Below are 26,710 nucleotides of genomic sequence, written 5' to 3'. Positions count from 1 at the left end.
GTTAACCTTTTTTTCTGCCTCACATTCTATTTTTCTTGACTAATACTCATTCAAGGAGATTTTGAATGATTTTTACGTCATTTTTTTTTTTTTTTTTTTTTTTTTTGTAGCTCCAGCCAAACAGCGCGTCTGGAAGTGGGGCTCTGGAGCATGATCCATCCTCCATTTACTTACGCATACCTGCCGGAGAAGCTGTGCCTGGTCCTCTCCCGCTTGGGGTTTCAGTCATTGATGCTTCCGTGGCCCTTTTTGGTGTAGTGTTTCCTCATGTGTCTTATAAACACCGGTTAGTATAAAGTCTAACAGGTAATTTTAGTTAAATATAAATTCTACCAGAGGAGTGGTGGTTAGCAGGGTGGATGGGTTAAGGAGGGTCATGGGGATTGATGAGGGCACTTGTTTTTATGAGCACCGGGTGTTGTATGAGCACCGGGTGTTGTATGGAAGTGTTGAATCACTAAATTGTGCACGTGAAGCTCATATTACACTGGATGTTAGTTAACTGGAATTTAAATAAAAAGTTTAAAATATAATAAATAAATTTTAAAGTATTTAACATAAATAAAGTTATCTGTTAGGAAAAAAATACATAAATCATACTCAAAGATTTTCCCATCCCATCCAGTTACCTACAATAAAGTGAATTACTACTTAAATAATAGGCTTATAAATTTAATGACCTAAGTGACACATACATGATTGAAAAAAATTGCATGAAAATCCCATATAATTTGAAGCTGTTTTTAAGATTTGGCTCTGTGTACTAGCATCCAGTACCATTGTCTTGTGGACTGTGTCTTAAACAGCAAGATTTTCATTTCAGTAGTTCATTTGCCAGTTTATAAGTAGGTTTTCACTATATCTTTAATGAGGAATCATTAAAAAGTTTGCTAATAAGTCTTTTGTTTTTGTTACTGATGAAGTTAATGAGTGAGTTATTTGCTCTGTAATAAGGTTTGTCATTCCATTTGAGTCTGGAACTTGGGAAATTAAAATAACGGTTGTTTTTCTAAAAGGAGCATGTTGGTTTGCTATATTCTTTGTACAGACACTCTTCCTAACTTTATTAGACATTTTGTCTATGTATGGTGGTTTCTCAAACGGAAGAGTGAAAATGTGTGTACCATGTTTACATATGTACATGTATAACTATAAGAGTAGTTATTTCCGGTTAGTAACTTTTTGTTACTAGTCTTCAAATTAAATGAAATGAGTATTTTATAATAAAAAACTTTTTAAAAATAAATTATTTTAAAAGATTATGTACTTAAGGTCAGTTATAGACAAATGATGCTTAACAGTAGTGTTGGAGACATGGGTCTCTTATGTGTGTGCTTGAAGGCAGTGTGAATAATGTGCTGCTTCCTCATCCACAGAAGATATACATAGCATTAAAGTGGTCAGTTTCAGCCTCCAGTAACTCTAACTGGACCTGCTACTGGAGACTAGATGATTTCTTCCTCAGTGATTTTGGAGAATGCTCTGACCTGAGACCTGTGGACTCTTTTACACTGAGCTTAAATCCTTATCCTTAAATCCTTAAATCCTTAAATCCTTAGGGGGATACTGATTTCCTGCTTTAGTTCATAGTTAACTTTAGTACTAAATCCAACTTCCCAGCATTCCTTTGCCCAACCCATTTATTTTTAGAATCTGAAATGATCTCATTCTCTTTTATCAGAATAGTCTCAAATGGCTGTGATTTTTTTTTTGCTGTCTCATTTAAATAATTTGAAATAATAAAAAAAATTCACTTCTGATTTTCTACATTAAAAAAAATTTACCACAGCTAAATCTTTTTCAAAATCTCCCAGTTAGCTTCTGAGAATAGGACACGAGATACTGTCTTCTTCCATGTGAGGTATTTTATTTTGTATTTACTTATTTATTTTTATATGTTCAGTTAGCCACTGTATGGTACATCATTAGTTTTCGATGTAGTTTTCAGTGATTCATTAGAGTATTTTAAAAGAAGAGAAAAATTATGCCACATTTTAACATTTCTAACTTAAAAGTCTTCTACATAGATGCATAATTAATGATTGTTACTCTATTCAAGAAGACTTGAGCACCTACTATATGCCAGGCACTTTGTTAGATGCTGGGGTTAACATCAAAGAACATTGAAACTGTGACCTTATTTTGTTAATTGAAACTTAATGCTTAGTTGCTAGCTTTGTTACAGTTTTTTAAATTATTATGTTCAGTTAGCCACTGCTTTTTGATGTAGTGTTCAGTGATTCATTTGTTGTGTATAACACCAAGTGCTCATCATACCACATGCCCTCCTCGATACCCACCATGCCCACTCCATCCCCAAACCCTCAGTTTGTTTCCCAGAGTCCACAGTCTCATGGTTCGTCTCCCTCTCCCTCTCTGATTTGTGCCCCTTCAGTTTTCCCTCCCTTCCCTTATGGTTCTCCGTGCTATTCCTTATGTTCCACATGTGAGTGAAACCATATGGTAAATGTCTTTCTCTTTTCTCTGCTTGACTTATTTCACCCAGCATAATCCCCTCCAGTTCCATCCATGTCTTTACAAATGGTGGGTATTCATCCTTTCTGATGGCTGAGTAATATTTCATTGTCTATATGGACCACATCTTCTTTATCCATTCATCTGTTGAGGGGCATCTCAGCTTTTTCCACAGTTTGGCTTCTGTGTTAGTTAAAAACCACATGTCCCTGTATCAATTCAGGAGGAAGAGATCTGGTTTAAATCAGCTGCAGGAATGAAATAGAAATGAAACAGCATGGGGCATTATTTGTTATACACTTAGCTGTTGCTCTTATTTCTGTTTTCTGAGCCATATATGAGTGAAAAGTATTGCTAATGTTATCTTTATTCTATGATTATAGATTACAGATGTTGGATCACTTTGCTGAATGTGTTAAACAAGCCAAAGGTGTCCGCCAGCAGGCTGTGCAGCTTAATATTTTTACTGCTGTTCTTAGTGCATTGAAGGTATTTACTTTTAAAGCATAAGTATTCTGAAATAAGATTTTAATTAATGTCTTTAATAAGACATATATATCTAGACAATTATGATAATTATATGTGTATCACTTGATAACTATGTTTTTATATTAAATTGTTAGAAACTACTTATTGGGCTCATTGTAATTAAATAAGTGTTTTCTATTTTAATAATGTTCAAGTTCATGTTTCGATGTGACCTTTCAGATTTTACAAGTGCTAATAAGTTCTTTCAGAATTTTCAAAGATGTCTAATGCAATCTGATATTCTACTGGAGGTTGACCAGACAAAACTTAAGTTCAGTTTGTGGTTAGACCATAAATCAGGAGAGGCTATGTTGTACAGCTGAAAAAGGCTGTATTGGGAGACTCTGTTCTGGTTTAGCTCTCATTAGGTTTATGTCTTGTGCAGTTCCTTTAATCTTTTAAACTTTGGTTTCTACATATATGTAGTGGAATAACGTATTTTGCCTGTCTCTCAGAGTTCAGGTACTGTTCTTTGCAGCCTCTCATGATGTATTTGAAAACTTTTTATATTGCTCAGCACTAAGCTTATTACAAAGTTTTATTTAAATAAAATGGCAGCAAGTACAAGTGTTTAAATGGGCATGAATTAAATCATGTTTTGTAAACATCATGGAAGAGGGACATAGTTACTGATTATAGTAATACAAGTTTATATCATTTGTATAACTGTTAGTATATGCCCTATTTAAAGGCCATCAGCTAAGAGACCAACATCTGAGTTTTTTAAAAAAGAATTGAGTAGTCATGATCTCCCTTAGTGTTTGGAAGACTAGTGTACCAACTGTAATATTTGTCCACAGAACACTTGTCTTCATAGATTTGCTTACTAATGCCTCTCTTGTAGTTAACATTTCCCTTGGCACCATGAGTTGGATTTTGTTATCAAGTTCCATGACAGTAAGTGTACCTAGAACAGAGATAATTGACATTTAATATGACGAACAAACTTTATCAATATTCAGTTACTGATATTTTTACCCCATTTTATCATTTTATACTTATCGAATGTACTCTTTTTTTAAAAAAATTATTTATTTGACAGAGAGAGACACAGAGAGAGAGAGGGAACACAAGCAGGGGGAGTGGGAGAGGGAGAAGCAGGCTTCCCACTGAGCATGGAGCCCAGTGTGGGCCTCGATCCCAGGACCCTGGGACCATGACCTGAGCCCCGAAGGCAGATGCTTAATGACTGAGCTTTCCAGGTGCCCTGAATGTACTCTTGATGACATAATTATCTTCTCTGAAATTTTTATATAAATGAATCAAAGTTTTTTACTCATCAGACCTTTTCCTTACTTAAAGTTCGAATGATAAATGTCAATCAGTTGAATGATAGTTGATTTAATAGTAGAGTGTCCTTGGGGCGCCCGGGTGGCTCAGTGGTTTAAGCCTCTGCCTTCGGCTCAGGTCATGATCTCAGGGTCCTGGGATCGAGCCCCGCATTGAGCTCTCTGCTCAGTGAGGAGCCTGCTTCCCCCTCTCTCTCTCTGCCTACTTATGATCACTGTCTGTCAAATAAATAAAATCTTTAAAAAAAATAGTAGAGTGTCCTTTTATATAAAAACAATTTAAGAGCATAGTCTTTGGATAGAGACACTTCTAGGGATTGTTCATTTCAGGGCCGATTGACTGCAACTATGTTATGTATCATGTTCTGAATCATGTTTAGGAAAGTGATAACCATCGATCTAATAGGTATTGATCCTAGATGTAGTATATACATATGAAAGATGGTTGAAGAGGGGAATAGGTAAAATCGGTGAAGGGGATTAAGAGATACAGATTTACAGTTATAAAATAAATAGGGCACAGAAATGTAGCATGGGGAATATAGTTAATAATAGTGTAATAATGTTGTGTAGTGACACATGGTGACTGCACTTATGATGAGTTAGCTTAAAGCACAAAATTATCCAGTCACTGTGCTGTACAGCTGAAACTGATGTTGCATGTCAACTATACCTCAGTTAAAAAAAAGATGGTTGACACATGCACCCCTTTTTATAGAGCATTATTTATAATAGCAAAGACATGGAAGCAGCCAAAGTGCCCATTAGTAGATGAATAGATAAAGAAGAGGTGGTATATATATGCAGTATTACTCAGCCATAAAAGGAATGAAATCTTGCCGTTTGCAATGACATGGATGGACTTAGAAGTACGATGCTAAGTGAAATAAATCAGAGAAAGACAAATACCATATGATTTCACTGATAACGTGGAATTTGAGAAACAAAACAAATGAGCAAAGGGAAAAAGAGTGATAAACCAAGATGCAAACTCTTTAACTATTGAGAGGAAACTGGTTATCAGAGGGGAGGTGCATGGGGGGACGGGTGACATAGATGATGGGGATTAAGGAGTGCACTTGTCATGATGGGCACTGGGTGATTAAAACAAAAACTTAAAAAAATGAAAAGGTGGTTGGAAAAAAGTGGGTGAAGAGGATATATTTACAGAGATTGCAGCACATTTTTAAAAAAATTTAATGTGAATTTTGAATTGCCTTTTTTTTTTCTTTTAAATAACTATAGGGCCTGGCTGAAAACAAAAGTACTTTAGGACCTGAGGAAGTTCGTAAATCTGCTCTGACTCTGGTTATGGGTGCTCTGGACAACCCAAACCCCATCTTACGATGTGCAGCAGGGGAAGCTCTTGGAAGAATGGCTCAGGTGGTTGGGGAAGCAACCTTCATTGCCAGAATGGCCCAGTATAGCTTTGACAAGTAAGTGGGTCTGTGTACTGACAAATACGTTTCTTATAGGGGCAAAGATGTCTTTTAAAGTAATCAGTAAATATAGTAATTGAATGATAGGTTTTCCACATGGTATAACGTATGACAAAATTTCGTGTTTTTTTAAATGATCTTAATTTTTTATTCAGTAATTGTTTAAACTCTATAATCTGGGAAAGTCATTATATTGTAGATACTTTCAGCGTGATGAGGTTTCAGCCTTTGAATGTTACATAATGGAATCAAGAGGATTGTTAATAGGACTTCTCTCAATTAGTTACATGTATTCTTCTCTGAAATGGTGCTCTGTAGTCCCTTTCTCTCTCCGCCCCCACCTCTTTTTAAATTCTATTTTATTTTTTCAGTGCTCCATGCAATATGTGCTCTCCTTAATACCTACTACCAGGTATTATCCCTTATCCCACTCCCCTCCAAAACTCTCAGTTTGTTTCTCAGAGTCCACAGTCTCTCATACTTCTTCTTCCCCTCCAATTTCCCCCAATTCACTTCTCCTTTCCTTCTCCTAATGTCCTCCATGTTATTCCTTATGCTTCACAAGTAATCATTTGATAATTGGTAGTCCCTTTCTCTTATCTCTGCTCCCCACATTATACTTCTTGTTAATTAGTCACTTTTTGGAATAAGCCATTCTTTTCCTAACTGCCAGCAAGTTTATCATCTCTTAAATCATCCCTGAAACGGGAAAGGTTAGTGTTAGGTTTTAAGGATTTCTTTGCTGTTTTAATTAAAAAGAGTGGTCTCAGAGCTCCAAATAAGTGATTAAGTTGATGCAGTTATTAATGATTCTTGGTTGTTAGGCAAGTACTTAAGTAGAGAAGTTGAAAATCAGGTGTGGTCAAGAACTGATACTTGAGTTAGGTAATAACTATTCTCAATGGTTATTTATTTTGAGTACTAATTACACTAAAATAGGACATAATCTTTTTTTTTTTAAGATTTTATTTATTTATTAGAGAGAGAGAGAGCATGCACAAGAAGGGGAGGGTTAGATGGAGAAGCAGACTCCCCACTGAGCAGAGAGCCTGATGCGGGACTTGATCCTAAGACTCCAGGATCATGACCTGAGCTGAAGGCAGTCGCTTAACCAACTGAACCACCCAGGCGCTGTAGGCCATAGTCTTTAATGAGAGGGGTGGGGGGAGACTATGGTGGTGAAGCAGTAGTCCTGAAGAAAATGTATTTTCTTTCTTGGTTATGGGAGGATGGTTTTCCCTGTTGTCAAACGTGAACAGCAGTTTGTCTGGTTATAGGATAATGCCCCAGTGTATTGTTTGAATCACTAAGGATAATACGAGCAAGCAGAAGATATCTATTCCCAGATACTTCCTCTTCTGCAGGATGACTTCTGCCATTTTCTAGCAACAGAGCAGTTTTGCTTTTCCAAGTATATGTCATTGATTCTAAAAATCGTTTTTTGTTAAAGATGTTTTTAAATACACAACTGATCTTACCTTTTAATGGTTTGTGCTCTGTTAGTAATAGGTAAAATAAGAATGTATTTGTTTGGAAAACTTAAGAGTGGTAATTTTGTTTTGTAGTTCAAGGAGTTTTAACTTTATAAGTATTTTCAATACCTGTAGGAGTATTTATTTTTTACTTATTCTGGTGAAACACAAAGACTTTCATTCATACCTGTGTGGTTAATGCTTTACAAGTATTTTCAGTGCCTAGTTTCATTAACTTTTCCAAATCATTGATTATGATTTAAAGTTAAGTATTACATGCATTTAAAGTTACCCATTTTTCGCAATTCATCTGACATTAGAATTTGTTTTAAATTCTCTGTAAAACATCATAATTAATTGGCGGCATTTTTTGTTTTTTTGGTTTTTTATTTAAATTCAATTAATTAATATACATTTTTTCTTCATTTTATATTACCATATAAAGTAATGGTATGTTTAAAAATCTGTGGTATCTTTTTTTTTTTTTAAGATTTTACTGATTTATTTGGCAGAGATCATAAGTAGGCAGAGAGGCAGGCAGAGTGAGAGGGGGGAAGCAGGCTCCCTGCTGAGGAGAGAGCCTGTTTCGGGGCTTGATCCCAGGACCCTGAGATCATGACCTGAGCCGAAGACAGAGGCTTAACCCACTGAGCCACCCAGGTGCCCCAAATCTGTGGTATCTTAGGGGCACTTGGGTGGCTCAGTGGGTTAAGCATTGGCTCTTGATCTCAGCTCAGGTCTAGATCTCAGTATCATGAGTTCAAGCCCCACATTGGGCTCTACACTGGATGTGGAGAGTACTTAAAAAAATAAATAAATAGGGGTCCTTGGGTGGCTCATTCGGTTAAGCCGTCAACTTTTGGTTTCAACTCAGGTCATAATATCAAGGTCTTGAGAACAAGCCCCTATGTGGGCTCCTTGCTCAGTGGGGAGTTAGCTCACCCCCTCTCTCTCTTTCTCCCTCTCCTTCTGTCCCTCCCCCTGCTCGTGCACTTTCTGTTTGTAAAATGAATAAATGAATCTTTGGAATAAATAAATAAATAAAAGTAAAAATAAGGATCTGTGGTATCTTAGATTAGCTTAAAAAAGTTTCAGTGTCCTCCTGTTTCGTTATAGTAGAGTGTTTTCACATACACACTATCTTTTGTTGATTTAGTATCTATGAAAAGCCAAAAGTACTTACACATACAGATCTGTCAGCTATATTTACACACTGAAGTGTTATGCCATCTTAGCAGTTAAAGAGGAATCATTCCTATAAACCGTTCTCGTTAACAGGGAGCTACTTCAACTGCTTAAGTTCAGAGGGAAATAAAATCATTACTGGTTGAATTTGTTTCCATTCAAACTGAAAATCACTTTGAGACCCCTGGGAAATATATATTCTTACAGCTTAGAATATTCGCTCTATATTGAATAGATGATTATCACTGAGAGAAGTGACCCAGCTTTTTATCTCACTGAAATGTTGCCTTTCAAAAAGTACCAACATGAAAGCAGTTTTGTAATCTATGTAATGCTTTAGAATTCACAGATTGCATTCATTCTTAACCTCTTTCATTCCCCAAAATGACTGCAATGGAGAAACTGAGTCATAGAGAGGTAGAGGTTACTTATCCAAGGACGTAATATGTTAGAAATACTGCTAAAAGCAGACATAGTTTCCTTCCTTCATCACTACATTTCTTCATATCTGTTTCATGATAGCCCTTTGGATTTTTCTTTCTTCACCATAGGCAAACTGACCAACCAGTCTTGGTGATGGATTTTTAATCTCTTGGCTTTATTTTACTTTTATGGGTTGAACAGAAATTTGGTCATCAATGACTTACTGAGAGTTATAATACAATTCTGAAAATGCAAAGAAAGTTTCTCTCTAGACATCTTTGTTATTTTAGGTGTTCTGTTTTAAACTCTCTACATTGCTACTTACATATGAATAAAATAATGAAATCTATTCTTTCAAGTAAACATTAAAAATATTTACAGGACTTGCACTGCCAGTCATGGTGGAAGAACAGGGGCTGGGTTTTTTGCTGCAGTCTTAAACAGTTGGAAAACCAGATAAAATAAATGAAAGAATGGTTTTCAGGTATTGGACAACAGCCAGCATAGAGCAGTGATCCCTGAGAAATGGGAAACAAACAAGGGGAACACTATAATTGCTCCAGATTTCTGCTTGGAAAGAGTTTCCAGGTTGAAATGCAGGGATAGGAACCCTAAACCTAACCGAGGTAAGGAGAAAGAACTTGGAGTTTTGAGAAATCAACATAGCTAGAAGGTGTGGAATAGAATATGTAAGAGGAGAGAGCTGCGCAGAAAGAGAGCTATGAGCAGAGTCATCTGAAATCTTCAGCTGAGCGCTGCTATGTGCAGGAGGAAACTGCCCAAGACCGGGAAAACAAACAAACAAACAAACAAACAAACAGAAAAGAACAGGTGAATAGGTGGACAGAGTATAAAACAATCCCCAGGACTCACACATGATTCCTACTGTCCAGATTGGAAAAACCTCCTAAAATGGAATTGTCAGAAGGATACTGCCTTAGTAGTGAAGACAATATTGACCCACTCTAAAACAATTTAAAAGCAGGCTTTGAAAGGATCAAACTAATTCTAATGAATAAGAATATTCTAGAACAAAGCCCAATAGTATTTAAAGAAACACCGCTAATGTAGCACCTACTATCGTAAAATGTATAGGACCCACTATCCAATCCAAACTAAGATGTATAAAGAAGCGGGAAAGTAAGATCTGTTACTAAGAGAGTATATCAATCATTGGAAACCGGCCCAGAAATGGAAGAGATGATGGAATTAGCAATGAAGAATACTGAAAAATATGCACCTATTTTTAAGGAAGTATAAGAAAAATCCAAGCATGATGAAAAACAAAATGAAATTCATAAAACAACCCAGGGAAAACTACAAGAACTGTAAAACACTTCAAATGAAAAAATGCAGTGGTTGGGATTATCAGAAGATTAGAAATTGTGGTAGGAAAAAAAGTGATGTTGAACAACTGGAAATAGAAACTGTTCCACAGGAACAAGAGTCTCAGTGACTTCTAGAATAATGTCAAGCTTACATTCATATAATTGAAATCTTATAAGTAAGGGTAGGTCAAAAATTATTTGAAGAAATAGTAGACAGAAATTTTCAGTTTTGATGACAACTATACATTTACAAATCCAGTGACTTCAACAAACCTCAGATGGAAGAAAGACAAAAGAAAAGCGTATCATAAACAAATTCCTTAGCCATGGTAAAGAGAACATAAAAGCAGCCAGCGGGGAAAAGACATCATGCAGAGGAACAAAAATAACAATTTCAGCAGGCTTCTGATCATAAACTGTGAAAGCAGAAGACAGTAGAATGACCTAGAACGTTATACCCAGTGAAAATGCTTTTCAAAACTGAAGTTTTAATAAAGACTTTCAGGCTGTGAAAAGTTGGGTAATTCGTTGCTTACAAGGTATACCATAAGAAATTAAAAGAAGCTTTTTGCACACATACAAAAAAAGATGATACCAGATGGAAATTTGGATGTGTATATAGGAGTGAAGAGTGCCCAAAGTGGTAGATATGTGGATGAATATAAAGATGCATTCGTTTATAAGTCTATTTTAAAATGACCTGTTATTTTTATTCTCATTTTAAATTTATTTCTTATTGTTGTTGTTTGGTTTTTATTTCATAATCACATACTTAACTGTGCAATCCAGTTAGACTTGGAGGGGAATAAGGAGAATATGGTACTCAGAGAACTGCAGCGAGAGCATAAAGATTTTAGGATATTTTGAAGAGATGAGAGTGAAGGGGTGCTCTCCTGAGCTACAGAAGTAATGGTCTGGCAGTTAAGATAAAAGACAAGTCAAATTTAATAGATTTGTCCACAATCAGCCATAGTGATCTCTTTGCTGGTCTTGCCATTCCTGGACGCAGAGCACTCTATGGCTTCCACAGTATTCATGCCTTCTTTCACTTGCTAGAGACCACGGCCTTGCCATCCAGCCGCTCACTCTTGGCAGTGCAGGTGAAAAAGCTGGGAATTGTTTGTGTTGGGTCTGGCATTTGTTATAGGCTAGATGCTGGGACCCATATGCTTCAGGATAAAATTCTCAACATCATATTTTTCCCCATAGATGGACTTGCCACCAGTGCCATTACGGCATGTGAAGTTACCACCCCGGCACAGAAATCCCCGAATAACCTGTGAAAGCAGGAAGTTGTATAACAGAATCCTTTTTCCCCAGTGCTCAGAGCATGAAAGTTTTCTGTTCTCTTTGAAACTTTGTCTGCAAAACAGCTCAGAGGAGATGTGACCCAAGGGGTCACCAACCATGGCAATGTTGTACATGGTAGGATTGACCATGACTGGGTGGCATGGGCAGCTCCTGGGCAGCACAGTCTGCAAGCTATTTTTTTTTTAAAAGATTTTATTTGTTTATTTGACAGACAGAGATCACAAGTAGGCAGAGAGGCAGGCAGAGAGTGAGAGAGGGAAGCAGGCTCCCCTCTGAGCAGAGAGCCCGATGCAGGACTCGATCCCAGGACCCCGAGATCACGACCCGAGCCGAAGGCAGCGGCTTAACCCACTGAGCCACCCAGGCGCCCTGCAAGCTATTTTTATTCTCATTCTTTTAAAATGTCTTGGAAAGATAATTGTCTCTTTAATGCAAATAGAACATATGGTTGTATTTTAATATATAGAGAAGTAAAATACCTGACAACAGCACAGAGAACGGGAAGAGGAAATGTAGTATACTCTGGTTGTGTATAATATACATGAAAGAATATGATGTTCTTTGAAGGTAGATCATAATGACTTAGTAATATACATTATAAGGGCGCCTGGATGACTCAGTCCGTTAAGTGTCTGCCTTAAGCTCAGGTCATGGTCCTGTGATTCTGGGATCCTGGGATTGAGCCCTATGTGGGAGCCGCCTCCTCCCTCTACTCCTCCTCCCTGTTTACTCTCTCTCTCACTGTCTCTCTCTTGCAAATAAATAAATAAAATCTTTTTAAAAAAAAGAAATATATAACTAATAAACCAATAGTGGAGATAAAATGGAATCATAAAAAATACTAAATCCGAAGAAGACAGAAAGAGGAAAAAGGGAACAAACCGATGTGACAAATAGAGCACAAATAATGATATGGTAGACTTAAACCCAGCCATACTGATAATTGCATTAAATGAAGTGGTCTAAACCTTAAAAGTAAAAGTTAGGGTTTGTTAGATTAAATAAAAACAAGATCAGGCTCTTGGGCATCTTAATTGGTTAAGCATCTGCCTTCAGCTCAGGTCATGATCCCAGGGTCCTGGGATCAAGTCCCACATGGGGCTTCCTGCTCAGCAAGTAGTCAGTTTCTGCCTTTCCCTCTCCCTCTGCCCCTTCCCTGGCTTGTGCTCTCTCTTGCTCACTCTCTTTCAAATAAATAAAATCTTTAAAATAAATAAAGAAATAAATAAAAACAAGATCTAGGAGCTCTTGGGTGGCTCAGTTGGTTAAGTGTCTTAACTCTTAATTTTAGCTCAGGTCATGATCTCAGGGTTTTGGGATTGAGCCGCATGGTAGGCTCCCTGCTTACCGGGGAGTGTGCTTCTCCCTCTCCTTCTACCCCTCTCCCTCCCCTTGCCCCCACTCATGCTCTCTTCCTTGCTTGCTCTCAAATAAAAAATAAAATCTAAAAAAACAAAAAAAAAACCCCAAAACAAAAAGAAGATCTAACTGTATGCTGTCTACAAGAAACCCCTTTAACTAAAACAGAGAGGTTAAAAGTAAAAGGTTAGGAATAATATACCATGAAAACACTAATCCAAAGAAAGCTGAAGTGTTTCTGTTATCAGAAAAAGTAGATTTTGTAATAAAGATTATTATCAGAATAAATGAGTGATTTCATAATGATAAAAGGATGTACTCCTCAAGAATCCATAGCAATTCTCTGTGTTTATGTATCTTATGATATAGTTTTAAAATACATGGAACAAGGAGCACCTGGGTGGCTCAGTCTGTTAAATGTCTGCCTTTAGCTGACGTGATCTCAGGGAACAGGGTTCGAGGCCGGCTCAGTCGGAAGCCTGCTTCTCCCTTTTGCTCTGCCTCGCCTGGCCAGCTCCTATTCTCTTTCTCTCTTTAAAATAAATAAATAAAATCTTTAAAAAAATAAAATAAAATACATGGAACAAAATCTAATAGAAGTGAAAGTCCATAGTTATAGCTGGAGATTCAGCATTCCTCTCTCAGTAATTGATAGATGCTTCCAAATTATTAAAAATGGATTTTGCCAATATAATCATCTAACTTGGCCTAACTGACATTTAAAGAATACTTTACCCAACAGCAGCAGAATGTACATTCTGTCTTTCTGTCTCTCCTTTTCTTAGGCAGTTGAAGGAATTATCAGTGTTAGTTTTTTTTTTTTTCCAAAAACCAGCTTTTGGTTTCATTGAGTTTCTCCATTTTTCTGTTTTCTCTTCCACTGATTTCTGCTTTACCTTTTTAACTGCTTCATGTAAGTAACCGTGATTACTTTTGGTTCAGTTTGCTTTTCTCTTTCTAGGTTCTGAAGGTGGAAGTTTAGGTAATTGATTAAAAACCTTTTTTTACTGATGTAAGAATTTTAATGCTATAAATTCACCTTAAAACAATTTAGCTTCATACCATAATTTCCATTTTTTGAAATTAGTTATCTGTCTTTATAAATGTTCTATGTAGGGGGCGCCTGGGTGGCTCAGTGGGTTAAAGCCTCTGCCTTCAGCTCAGGTCATGATCCCAGGGTCCTGGGATCGAGCCCCGCATCAGGCTGTCCGCTCCGCAGAGAGCCTGCTTCCTCCTCTCTCTCTCTCTCTCTCTGCCTGCCTTTCTGCCTACTTGTGATTTCTGTCTGTCAAATAAATAAATAAAATCTTTAAAAAAAAAAAATAAATGTTCTATGTATACTTGAAAAGAATTAAAATTGGTGAATTTTATTGTATACAAACATCTCAATAAAGCCTATTTTAAAGAGTAATATACAGTATCTCCTTTTTATATTTTTTAATTCATTGGGTAGATTTCACAGGGAAAAATGCTTGATGCATTTTAAAGAGGTTCAAATCATAATTAGAGATAATTTCTTAAGTGAAAGTTAACATTTTCTTCAGTTCTGTGACTAGAGATACATTTTTTTAATATTTTTAAAAATAGTTATAAAAGCAATTCTTTTATCTAAAACACCAATAATAGGGGTGCCTGGATGGCTCACTTGTTAAGCGTCTGTGTTTGGCTCAGGTCAGGAGCCCACAGTCCTGGGATCGAACCCCGCATCAGGCTCCCTGCTCAGTAGGAAGCCTGCTTCACCCTCTCCCACTCCCCCTGCTTGTTTTCCTACTCTTGCTATCAGTCTCTCTATCAAATAAATAAATCTTTAAAAAAGTAAAATAAAAATAAAAAAATAAAACACCAATAATAAAAATATTTTTCAAATGATTCTTGACTTTTTTTTTTTTAAAGATTTTATTTATTTATTTGACAGAGAGATAGCACAAGTAGGCAGAGCGGCAGGCAGAGGGAGAAGGAGAAGCAGGCTCCCAGCTGAGCAGGGAGCCCCATGTGGGACTCAATTCCAGGGCCCTGGGACCATGACCTGAGCTGAAGACAGCCACCTAACCGACTGAGCCACCCAGGCGCCTGATTCTTGACTTTTTAAGGAATGATGTTTAAAACTGAGAAATTGTGGGGTGCCTGGGAGGCTCAGCGGGTTAAGCCTCTGCCTTCGGCTCAGATCAGGATATCAGAGTCCTGGGATTGAGCTTCACATTGGGCTTTCTGCTCAGCAGGGAGCCTGTTTCCCCTCTCTCTCTGCCTGCTTTTGATCTCTCTCTGTCAAATAAATAAATAAATAAAATATCAAACCAAGAAGTTGCAATTCTTCCTTCAAATTTTCTCTAAAATAAAAGTAGGCTTTATGCCATGAAATACATGACTTTCACCAACCATTTTCATTAATCTTTATCTCTTGGTAGGGAGTGGAGAAAGAAGTAATCATACCTGTAGTCTTTTCTGATTTCCAGAATAAAGCCCTTTTATGGTGTGACTTATAAGCTTTTAATTGCCATAGGGAAATAGGAAAACCAATTCCTGAAGCATAACTTTTTTTTCAGGTTGAAATCAGCCCGTGATGTTGTATCCAGAACTGGCCATTCATTGGCTCTGGGTTGCTTACATCGCTATGTTGGTGGTATTGGCTCAGGACAACATCTGAAAACCAGTGTCAGCATTTTATTGGCTCTAGCACAAGATGGAACATCCTCTGAAGTTCAGGTATAATGTTGATTTTTTTCTTTATTATGAAGTTTTTAAATAATATTTTTAGAACTATTGTAAAATAGTAATGATTCTGCTGATTTGTTTAAAAAATGTATTAGAGTCTTTATCATTTTATGAGTCTTTTTAATTGTAAAAGTATAAACAGGATTTTGTATTTTAATCTAATCTTAAATCTGTCTTATTCTGGGAATTTAACCCATTCATATATATTTCTTGAAACATAGTTTCTTTTTATTACTTATTGTCTTTTGTACTTGTTTTCTCTTCTTTTGCATTTCCTTACATTTGCTAAATTGATCTAGTTTCTTTTAATAACCATTCTGTGTCTCTTCCCACTCATACACCATCCCAGCTCCAGTGTTTTTGATTGAATCTTCAAGTATCCTCCTGCAATCCTTTGTTTGTTTCTCTTTAAACATTTTAGTTATAAAGAAATACAACCACAATGAAAGGCAGGAAGTTCGCTTGTGTGAAAATATACTACACGGTTAATTTGCCATCTCACACTGATGTACCTGTGAAGGTCAGGAGTATATGAATCCAGTAGCATTCAACTTACCAGCTTTGTACTGGGACTGCAAATTGGGAAAAGAGACAAATTCACTGGCATTAGGGCCTACCATTAGTTTATTAATGAATTCGTTCCTTCACAATTAGATAAGGGACAATAAATCCATCAGAGGCTTCTAGTCTACAAGCTTATTTTGCCTTTGACTTCTTGGCAAAAGTTTCCAGCTGTGTAAAGCTCAAAATTCCCCAAAGGGATAGAAACAAAAATCAAGTAAGCTTATCCCTTAATAGGTGCTACTACTTTTTTAAAAATTCTGTTTTCACAGTAGACTAGAAGAAAACTATGCCTACAAAGTAGCTGCTTTATTTTGTACTTTAAATTTAATTTACCTTTTTTTTAGAGAGAGCATGCAAGCAGAGGCAGGGTGGGGGCAGAGGGAGAGGGAGAGAGGATCTTAAGCAGGTTCCACGCTCAGTGCAGGGCCTGACATGGAGTTTAATCTCACAACCCTGAGTCATGAAATCAAGAGTTGGACGCTTAACTGACTGAGCCACCAAGGTGCCTCTCCGCTTTCTTCTTTTATGTCAAAGAGCAGGGTGGCAGTTTTGCTTTCTTTTGTCTTCACCTTCTTCTCAGCTTTCTCTTGCTTTTAATTTCTTAAAATCATATTCCTTTAAGCGACCACTCTGCACAGTTCTTTTTGTATGACAGGACATTTTACTGTAATTTATATCAATTACATTTCCTCAGCACTACAGTATATCTGCACAAGAAGAATATAATAGATTTTCTTAAGTTTTCCCTAATGTGTCTTCTTTTTTAAGAATTCTAACTCAAAAATTGATACTTTGGGGCACCTGGGTGGCTCAGTGGGTTAAGCCTCTGCCTTCCGCTCAGGTCATGGTCTCAGGGTCCTGGGATCGAGCCCCATGTTGGGCTCTCTGCTCAGCAGGAAGCCTGCTTCCCTTCCTCTATCTCTCTGCCGGCCTCTCTGCCTACTTGTGATCTCTGTCTGTCAAATAAATAAAATCTTTAAAAAAAAAAATTGATACTTTACAGTCCTAGTATTGGCTACATCTGTTTAACTATAATCACTAGAGATTTATTTTTCAGTAACTTTTTTCTTCTTTTATCCTCAACCTCTGTCTTGAGATCTCTGTTCTTTTTTACATTTTTATTTGGTACGAAAAATTCCTTCAACAATCATTAGTTTGCATGGTATACTTTTTGAATGCTTGCGTATCTAAAACATGGCTTTATTTTGCCTTCACATTTGAGTAATATTTTAGTTGAATGTACTTTTCCCGGCCCACAGTCCTTTTCTTTCATTATTCATAAATGTTCAGTGTTTTCTGTGTTGGGTATTGCACATAAGAGGCTAATAGTAGTCTTTTTAAAAAGTTAAATTACAGTAAATACTAACATCTCAAATTTTAATCATTTATCTCTAAAAGCATTCAACTATGTTCTTTAGGAAATAAAAGGCAATATAGTAGTCATAATCAAAGCAACTGGTGTACAAATGTGTTTAAAGTTTCTCTGCAGTGTGGCTTCGAGTATCCAGAAATGAGACTTCAGTGACGAATTCATTTTCCTTTATACTGCACATGCATTTCACACTTGCAAAAGACAGTGGCTTATGTGATAAACTTCTGAATTAATAGATACTTACAGACATCACAGCAATCTGTATTCCCCATCTTTTTGTTGCTTTTGCTAAGGAATTTTTCTGAAAGATGTCTATATGTCTGTTACTTTACATTCTTGTTTGGCAGTGTCTAAGAATTTTCCTGCCTGTGAAGTTCAGGCAAGGAGCCTGATGTGGGACTCGATTCCAGGTCCCTGGGATCATGACCTGAGCTGAAGGCAGTGGCTTAACCAACTGAGCCACCCAGGCATCCCATAATTATTTTGGTTTTTAGCAATAGTTATTTTGTCCCAGTTTTCCATTGCATCTTTAATATAAATCCTGGTTTTTTAAAAAACACTTCAAGAATCTCCTTTGTGCTTTAATTATGTGGCCTAAAAAATTCTTATTATAGTTTCATTAAAGTGCTTTTTGTTTCTTACTCTTTTTTTTTTTTTTTCCAAGTAATCTCTACACCCAAGGCGGGGCTTGAACTCACAACCCTGAAATCAAATGTTGTATGCCCTACTGACTTAGCGAGCCAGGCGCCTCTGTTTCTTACATTTAATCATTTTCTCTGGAAAGTTTGCTCTAGTCTTCTCCGATAAGGTGCTATGTCCAATTATTTTTTGCTAGCTCAAGTCAGTAGATGTGGTTTCTGTACACACCTATCCAAGTCAGGTTGCTGAGTTCTCTAGGATTATTGTAGGTTCACAGGTAGTAGAAGCTGAGGTATGGATTTTTTTTTTTTTTCCTCTGTTGGCAAGTTGAGATCTCTCTGTCCTTGGCCCCGTAGTGTAGCTGCCTACAGCAGAAATTAAAGGTAAGTTCTTCTACAGCTGGATATAGGCAGTTGAAAGGACTTTTCATTTTCTCAGGCCTATGCTGATTACAGTATGCTGCTCTGGGATTAGTTTTGTAAAGGCTATTAGCCAGTAGGATTACTTTGTGTTTAGTAGGCATAAATAGGGGCTTGAAATGGTTCAGTGCACTTGAAGAGCTGATTTATGAATATCATTGCTATAGAATTGTATCTGAGTACAGAACATTGTCATGGTCATTATTTAATTTCAGGCTCGTTATTTAGCAAAACTCCACAATACAGGCAATAAAAATATATTTGATGTCCATAAGCATCCACTAAATCAAATGGTTATTATTTGAATTTATGAAATAGATGTACCTTATAGTAGAAGAAAATGAATTCATCATTGAAAATTTTGACACGCAAAGCCATGCTGCAGAGAAACTTAAACAAAACATTTGTACATCAGTTGCTTTGGTTAAAGTACTTTTAGATCATTGATTAAAAAGTAAGATGTTAGTATTTATGAACATTTAAGTTAAAAATCAATTCAGTATGCTCATATTATTCCTTATAACTAAATAAAACTATATTTCCTTCTAGACATGGTCTCTTCATTCACTTGCTCTTATAGTGGATTCTAGTGGCCCAATGTATCGCGGATATGTGGAACCAACATTATCTCTAGTTCTTACCTTGCTGTTGACTGTTCCACCTTCACATACAGAAGTTCATCAATGTTTGGGTAGATGCTTGGGTGCCATCATAACTACTGTTGGCCCTGAGCTACAAGGTGAGTAAATTCATCTTAAATTAAAGGAATTAGACATTGCTATCTTTCAATTTCCTGACTGTCACTATCAATGAAAACTTGTAATAATAATAATTACTGTGTGCTGAATGTTTCTTATTTACCAAAAGCCTACAATTTCACTTTTTTTTTTAGATTTATTTATGTATTTGAGAGAGAGTGAGAGAGAACGCACAAGCAGGGGGAGGGGCAGTCAGAGGGAGAGGGAGAGGCAGACTCCCTGCTAAGCAGGGAGCCTTTAATTCTGGGGCTTCATCCCAGCACCCTGGGACCATGACCTGAGCCAAAGGCAGGCACCTGGCAGACTGAGTCACCCAGGTGTCCCTCAGCTCTGCTTTTTATATATGCTATTTTATTTAATCCCTACAACATACCTATGACTGACTGTTACTTGAAGTTTTGAGCAGAGAAAGCTTTATTTTTCTCCTTTTCTTTCTTTCTTTCTTTCTTTCTTTCTTTCTTTCTTTTTTTTTTTTTGAGAGAGAGAGAGAGAATGTGTAAACTGAGAGGGGCAAAGAGAGGGAGACTCTTAAGTAGGCTCCACACTCAGTGCAGGGCTCAATTTCATGATCCTGAGTTCATGACCTGAGCCAAAATCAAGAGTTGGAGACTTAACCCACTGAGCCACCCAGGCGCCCCCAGAAAAGCCTTTCTAAATTGAATTTTACCTGGAGTCTCATGAAGACAAAGGTCAAAGTGGAGTTCCTTTGTCCTGGAGTACCATACACTTGTCTTCATGGACTTCTGCTTCACTGTTTTTTTGAGCTCTAAAGATCAGGAACATAAATTGAAAACGCACTCCCATAAAGGAGGTAATATTATGTAAGATTTCTGTGAGGAACCAAGCTCAGAGAAGATAAGTGACTTTGTCTGAAGTTATTTAACTAAGTGGCAGATTTATGATCCTGAGGCCCATGTTCTAACCACACAATTCCACAGATATAATTTTACTAAAGGCTGAATGAAACACAGAAGGCAGAAAATCACTGTGAATTGATCCTGAATGTATCACTCATTTTCAGTTTCCCCATTTTCCCCCTATCATTTAGTAAATGCTTTCAGTGAGTCAAAATTTTTTTACATATTATCTGTCTCATTTAATTCTAACATTATCCTCAGATAGGTGCATCTCTCCATTTTACAGATGAAACTCCAAAGCTAGGAGAGGTTAAGAGCTTTTGCACCGTTTTGTATAGCTAATGAGTGGTTGGAGCCAGAGGTGAAGCCCAAATCAGTTTCCTTTGCATGCATTCTAACCACTGTGCTGTCTTGTCTCCATCTGGACAGATATTTTAAAAAAAGAAAGAAGCCAAAAATGAAAAGATCTTAATGAAGAATGTTACAAATTGGAAAATACTTGATTTAGACATGTCTTTTTCTTACACTCAGTGTCCTCTTTGAGAAATTTGGTAGTTTTTCTTCCAGTATTATCACAGGATATGGACAAGATAAACACGTGCCTGATTAAACATAAGTGTATACCAGGTGCTTTCTGATGCAGTGATGATGAGGCCATGTGTATTTCAAACTAGAATGTGACGCTATATGACTATGATTTCCTTATTTCACATTATATGTATATAAAATTATTTTATTTTACATTTTACATTGGCAAAATTTTTAAATCACTTATATTAGGGAATTAAGATGTTTTTACAAGTATATACTACTACTGTTCTTTTTCCTGACTATCTCTGTAAAAGTTTTCATTCATCTTCTTAGGAAAATAGGATTTGAAGTATTAAATAATACAGTGATAATATTGAACATGGAATGAGGAATCTTCTGGCTCTTTCAAGTAAAATGGTGATGGCTTTAAAGGACAATATAGTTTCCTAGGTAATTTACATAAACCTAGCTAAATCTAGGAGGGATATATTATTGTCATACATAGTCATATTTTAAAGTCATTTCTATGGACTTCATAGACTTTTTTGTCTTCAAAACAATCTGAATAGTGATCAGAAAGAAGAGTTATTGAGAAGAAAATTGTGTTCTAGGAATATTTTCAGTAATACTAATAAGAGCTTTTTGCATTTTCTTTTATTTTGCTACCAGGGAATGGAGCAACAATTTCCACCATTCGTTCTTCTTGTCTGGTGGGTTGTGCAATAACCCAGGACCATTCAGATTCTCTGGTTCAGGCAGCTGCCATATCTTGCCTTCAGCAGCTTCACATGTTTGCACCACGACATGTCAATCTCTCTAGTCTTGTTCCCAGCCTGTGTGTAAGTATAAAGCTGCTTCATTCATTGATTTATTTAGGGAGCCCCACATTTGTTTCCCAAAAGATTAAACTAGATCAAAACAAAAAATGTAAGTTTTCTGGATTGTGCATTCTCAAGTTTCACTTTCAATAGTCATTTTATGACTTTTCATTTTATTTATTGGTTTCCTTTTTCACCTTTTTTTTTAACTTTGGTAGTTATATATATTTTTTTATTTTTAAGATTTTATTTATTTATTTGACACAGAGAGAGAGAAATCACAAGTAGGCAGAGAGTCAGGCGAGGGTGGAGAGAGGAAGCAGGCTCCCCGCTGAGCAGAGAGCCCGATGCGGGGCTTGATCCCAGGACCCTGGGATCATGACCTGAGCTGAAGGCAGTGGCTTAATCCACTGAGCCACCAGGTGCTCCTCCTTTTTCACCTTCTAAGAAATATTTTGATGAACTGTTTATTTCTTGAATAAAGAATGCATCATATTTTTAGTTTTTCCCATTCAGAATTTTGTGTCCTGAAGTTTGATTGTAACTTCTCAGGGTCTGTTGCTATCACCATAGTCATTAATTTGTTCACTTAATTAGTACTTATTGAGAGCGGCTATGTGTCACATACCATGCAAAGTTTTGGGAATAGATTTGTAGATGAGACAAGATGAAGCTTATGCCATAGTGAAATTTGTAGTTTACAAAGGAACAAGGTCAATAATAATTATTTACAAATAAGATTAAGTGCTAGGAGAGGCTTATAGGAAAACACGTAACAGGGGAGCCTGTCAGAATCCAGGCATTCTGCAAAGATTACCTGAAAAAATGATCTTGAAGGTGTGGTCTGCCAGATTATTAAGAGTTAGTTCAGGAGAAAGCATGATATTGCAATAGACAGAATTTATTTTTAGGCAGACAGAAAAATATGTGAAAGGCCCCAAAATGGGAAGGACCGTGACACAATTGAGAAACCATTTAGTCGTTATGATTAAGGCTGAGAGAGAAGGGGTGATGGAGCCCGGGCACAGAATGAGGCTGGACACTTAGCCAGGTGAGAGATCATGCAGACTTTCTAGATGTATTAAAACTTTAGACCTTAGGACTTTGAGAATTATGGTGGTCTAGGAGGGAGATGGTAATGTCTTGCTCTATATTGGCAGCAACGGGAATAGGGCAAGATAAATAGAATTGAGTGATACTTAAGAGGAAGAATCAGTGGGGGCACCTGGGTGGCTCAGCTGGTTAAGTGTCTGCCATCGGGTCACGTCATGATCCCGGGGTCCTGGGATCAAGTCCCATGTCGGTCGGGCTCCTTGCTCAGCAGAGAGTCTGCTTCTCACACTCCCTCTGCCCTTCCCCCTGCACTTGTGCTCTGTCTCTCGCTTTCTCTCTCTTGCAAATAAAATCTTAATTTAAGAAAAAGAGGAAAGAGGGGCGCCTGGCTGGCTCAGTAGGTTAAAGCCTCTGCCTTCGGCTCGGGTCATGATCCCAGGGTCCTGGGATCGAGCCCTGCATTGGGCTCTCTGCTCAGCGGGGAGCCTGCTTCCTCCTCTCTCTCTGTCTGCCTCTCTGCCTACTTGTGATCTCTGTCTGTCAAATAAATAAATAAAATATTAATAAATAAATAAATAAATAAATAAATTTTTAAAAAAAAGAAAAAGAGGAAAGATCAGTAGAATCTGTTGATTAATTGGCCATAAGGAAAAGAGAGAAGGATGTAATCCACATTCTGACTTGAGCATAGTAATGCAATTTCCTGAGACTGGTAATACCAGGAGAGGAAGAGGTTGGGAAGAGTGGGTATCATTAAATCAGTTTTAGATAATTGCTTAGTTTCATGGCCTGGAGCTCAGAAAAGAGAAATTTGGTTGGAAACATAAATTTGGGAGGCATAAGAATTTAGATGGAAAATAAAGACAGGAATAGTTAAGATCTCACAAGGGAGAGAATGCTAAATGAGGAACCCAGCATATAAAATTTAGGAAAAGAAAAAGAATTAGGAAAACTATGAAGCAATACAAGAGATTAAAGGAAATAAAGAGTTTGTAGTGTTCACAGAAGCCAAGTGGAGTAGACAGGAGTGGTCAGCTATGTCACACATTGTTGAGAGATCAAGATGAGAGCTGTAATGTGTTCTTTGACTTTTGTCACGTGATGTCTTTAGCAAGAGTTCATCTAGCAGAGTGGTTACAAATAAAAGCCCAAATACATTGGGCTATGAACAGAAACTTCATTCTGAAGTTGACTTTATAGGAGAGGACTGAGGTCCATAGGTCCAAGGGGTGATGGGGTCAGGCAAGACTTTTTCTCCTACAGTAGTGAGAAGTGAGGGTGTAAATGCTGAGGAGATGGAACCAGTAGGATGGGAGGTTTCGGGCAGAGAGTGGATAATTATCCAAGGTTTCTGGACACAAGTAAGGGCACAAGTAAGAGAATGTCTCTCCCAGTGCAACATGAAGAAAAGAGGAGAGGATGAGTATAGGTAGAGGTGGGTTTTTGGATTTGGTGGCTGGAAGTTGGGGAAGCTATCATCTGAAGACTTTTGCTTCTTAATCAAGTAAAAGGGAAGATAAGTTTTATGAGTGAAGGAGCAAAGAAGAGGGCCAGAAGTTTGAGGAGAGTGGATGCCGGAGATTGAATTAACTGGAGAAATAGAAGATTCTATGGTAGTTCTGAGGGTTTAGCAGAGGGTAGTGACCCTTTTTTGGATCCATTGTGTGATTCATGATGGTAGAAGTTTTCACCTTGTAAAATTTTTCTCCAGCATCTATAACCAACCATTGAGCGGCCAGATACTTTGAAACATTCATAGTTGGACTTTGGCCAATGAGATTCAAGTAAATGATAGCAGGATGAAAGAAATAAGGATTTTAACAAGACGTTGCTAAAATAGTAATGCATCATGAGGTCTCATTTGGATATAAGAGGAGGGAAAAGACAGTAGGAGCCTGATATATAGAGAGAAAGAAATCCTGTAGATGTAACCATGAGAAGATATCACCCACATAAAGGGAGGAGCAGGTTATTCAGGATGAGCTAAAGGAACTGAAAGGCCAGCATATTAGATGTTAGATCTGATGTGGTATATTTAACTTATGCAACAGGATTTTCTCTTGCTTCACCATAGACCAGGGGGAACTGAACCAGTCCTAGACCATCAAAAGAATCTGAGTATGCTGTAGGGCAGAAACCAGATGCACATAAAATGCATACAGGAAACATCCATAAAAAAAATAGTTGATGAATAGTTTACATCTGATTGTATTCTGCAGCAAGAAATGTGGCATCCTGCCAAAAAGCATGGCCTAATGCCTAACCTCTGAGGGCACTGGTGACATCTCTTGAGTAAGGTGGCTCTACATGAGCAAGCTGTTTCATGATACAGCTTAGGTAACTGACAAACGTGATGAAAACACACACACACACTCTTTAGGTTATCTGGTTCCTCCATTTTTTTTTCTCCTTAAATATAATTATACCATGGAGGTTGACCTTCTGAGATGGAACACATTTAAGAGGATCTGGTAAAGTAAATAATGTGAATTTCGTTACCTCAGTGGAGGTTATCAATAAACCATAGTCTACACAATGAGCTTCCTGTGTATTAACGTTAGAAAATGCCTCAAAACTCATTTCCTTAGCAGAATACCAAGAGTTTTATTACACAGCATGTTGGAGCCCTTTCCTGAACCCTCTCCAAAAGGCTAAGTAGTTAGATTACAGGTAGTTGGTTGGAAGGAGAGGGCATGGCAGGATAGAGATGAGAAAAGGGGCCACTCAAGGGGTTTTCTTATTTTCACATTGCTGAAAGCCCCCATGCAGTCTCTCTTACCAGATCTTTCGACAGTGAAAAATAGTCCACAATGGGTTCATCCAAATTAGTGAAATCAGTTCAGATTCTTATAAATTTCATTTTCATTTTTGCTCAATCATTGCCATCAGAAATGGCAATATTACGTGATACCATGTGTAATACCTCACACAAACGAAATGATTTTTTTTTCAGCGAATGTATTGAGAGGTGTTTCACCATAGTAATCTTTAAATGATATAAAAGTATTAAAATTTGATTTTAGATGTTAGAACATTCCAGATGTATCTTTGAAAGAAAAACAACCACTCTGAATTATTATTATTATTTTTTTTAGAAAGAATTGTGTGTGCTTGTGTGTGCACATGTATGAGTGGGGTGGGGGAGGGGCAGAGGGAGAGATAGAGACTCTTTTTTTTTTTTAACTTTTATTTATTTATTTGACAGACAGAGATCACAAGTAGGCAGAGAGGCAGGCAGAGAGGAGGAAGCAGGCTCCTTGCCGAGCAGAGAACCCATGCTGGGGTTGATCCCAGGACTCTGGGATCATGACCTGAGCCCAAGGCAGAGGCTTTAACCCATGAGCCACTGAGGCGCCCCTAGAGAGAGACTTTTAAGGTCAACTCATGCCCGTTGACCCTGAGATCATGACCTGAACCGAAATCAAGAGTCAAACACTTAATGGACCGAGCCTCCCAGGTGCCCCAGCAACTGCTTTTTATACCATGTGACCACAGTTACACGTTCTCTTGTCCTGACAGAAGTATTCTGCACATAGGCGCTTATGTCATCTAAGATAATTGTAGGAAATGTCAGTGAGAGAAAGACTTGAGCTGAATGTTCACATCATCACTGTGAGAGCAGGTGTGTCTGGTTGTCGGGGATGTGTATACAGTGGGCACAGCAGGAGATAGCAAGGTGACATACGGTGTAAAATAACAGGCATATTTACAGGAAGATGGAGCTCTACTGTAGGAGCAAGCAACACAGTGTTCCTGAGGTTTGTGGACTCTAAGAAAAACAAAGAAGCTCCTTTGGAAAACAGTTCACCATAATCTTAAATAGTTGAATATATGCATATGCTGTGACCCAGAAATTTCACTTCTAAGTAAACACCTGACAAATACATACTCATGTGTGCCAAAATACATGTGCAGGAATGTTCACTGCTGAGTTATTCATCATAGCCAAAACACAGAGCTGACCTAAATATCTACCAGTCAGCAGTGGGTAGGGTGATGTCGTTATTCAGCAGAATACTACACAGCAATGAAAATGAACAGTAAAGTCTAATCACATGGGTGAATCTCACAGACAACTTGCTGAGAAGAAGCTAGACACAGAAGAGAGCGCACAACATGGTTCCATTTATATAAAGTTCAAGAACAGGCTAAATGAAACTATAATGATGGATGTCACT

The 26,710-nt window shown here is 37.4% G+C and overlaps 1 protein-coding gene across 5 annotated transcripts in view; it reads left to right on the top strand.

Annotated features, from left to right (window-relative positions):
* Positions 1–26,710, top strand: part of HEATR5B (HEAT repeat containing 5B) — a 105,453-nt gene that overhangs the window by 27,977 nt on the left and 50,766 nt on the right. For all 5 annotated transcript variants that reach the window (XM_032353021.1, XM_032353018.1, XM_032353019.1 and 2 more), the window contains 6 exons: positions 111–286; positions 2,859–2,964; positions 5,538–5,728; positions 15,353–15,512; positions 19,065–19,254; positions 21,331–21,500. In XM_032353021.1, the coding sequence (XP_032208912.1) occupies positions 111–286; positions 2,859–2,964; positions 5,538–5,728; positions 15,353–15,512; positions 19,065–19,254; positions 21,331–21,500 (993 nt within the window). The remainder of the gene's footprint in view (positions 1–110; positions 287–2,858; positions 2,965–5,537; positions 5,729–15,352; positions 15,513–19,064; positions 19,255–21,330; positions 21,501–26,710) is intronic.

Source organism: Mustela erminea, chromosome 7, assembly GCF_009829155.1.
Source record: "Mustela erminea isolate mMusErm1 chromosome 7, mMusErm1.Pri, whole genome shotgun sequence".
Taxonomy (NCBI): Eukaryota; Metazoa; Chordata; class Mammalia; order Carnivora; family Mustelidae; genus Mustela; species Mustela erminea.
The sequence above is the reverse complement of the archived record's forward strand: the minus strand, read 5'-3'. Positions and strand labels throughout refer to the sequence as shown.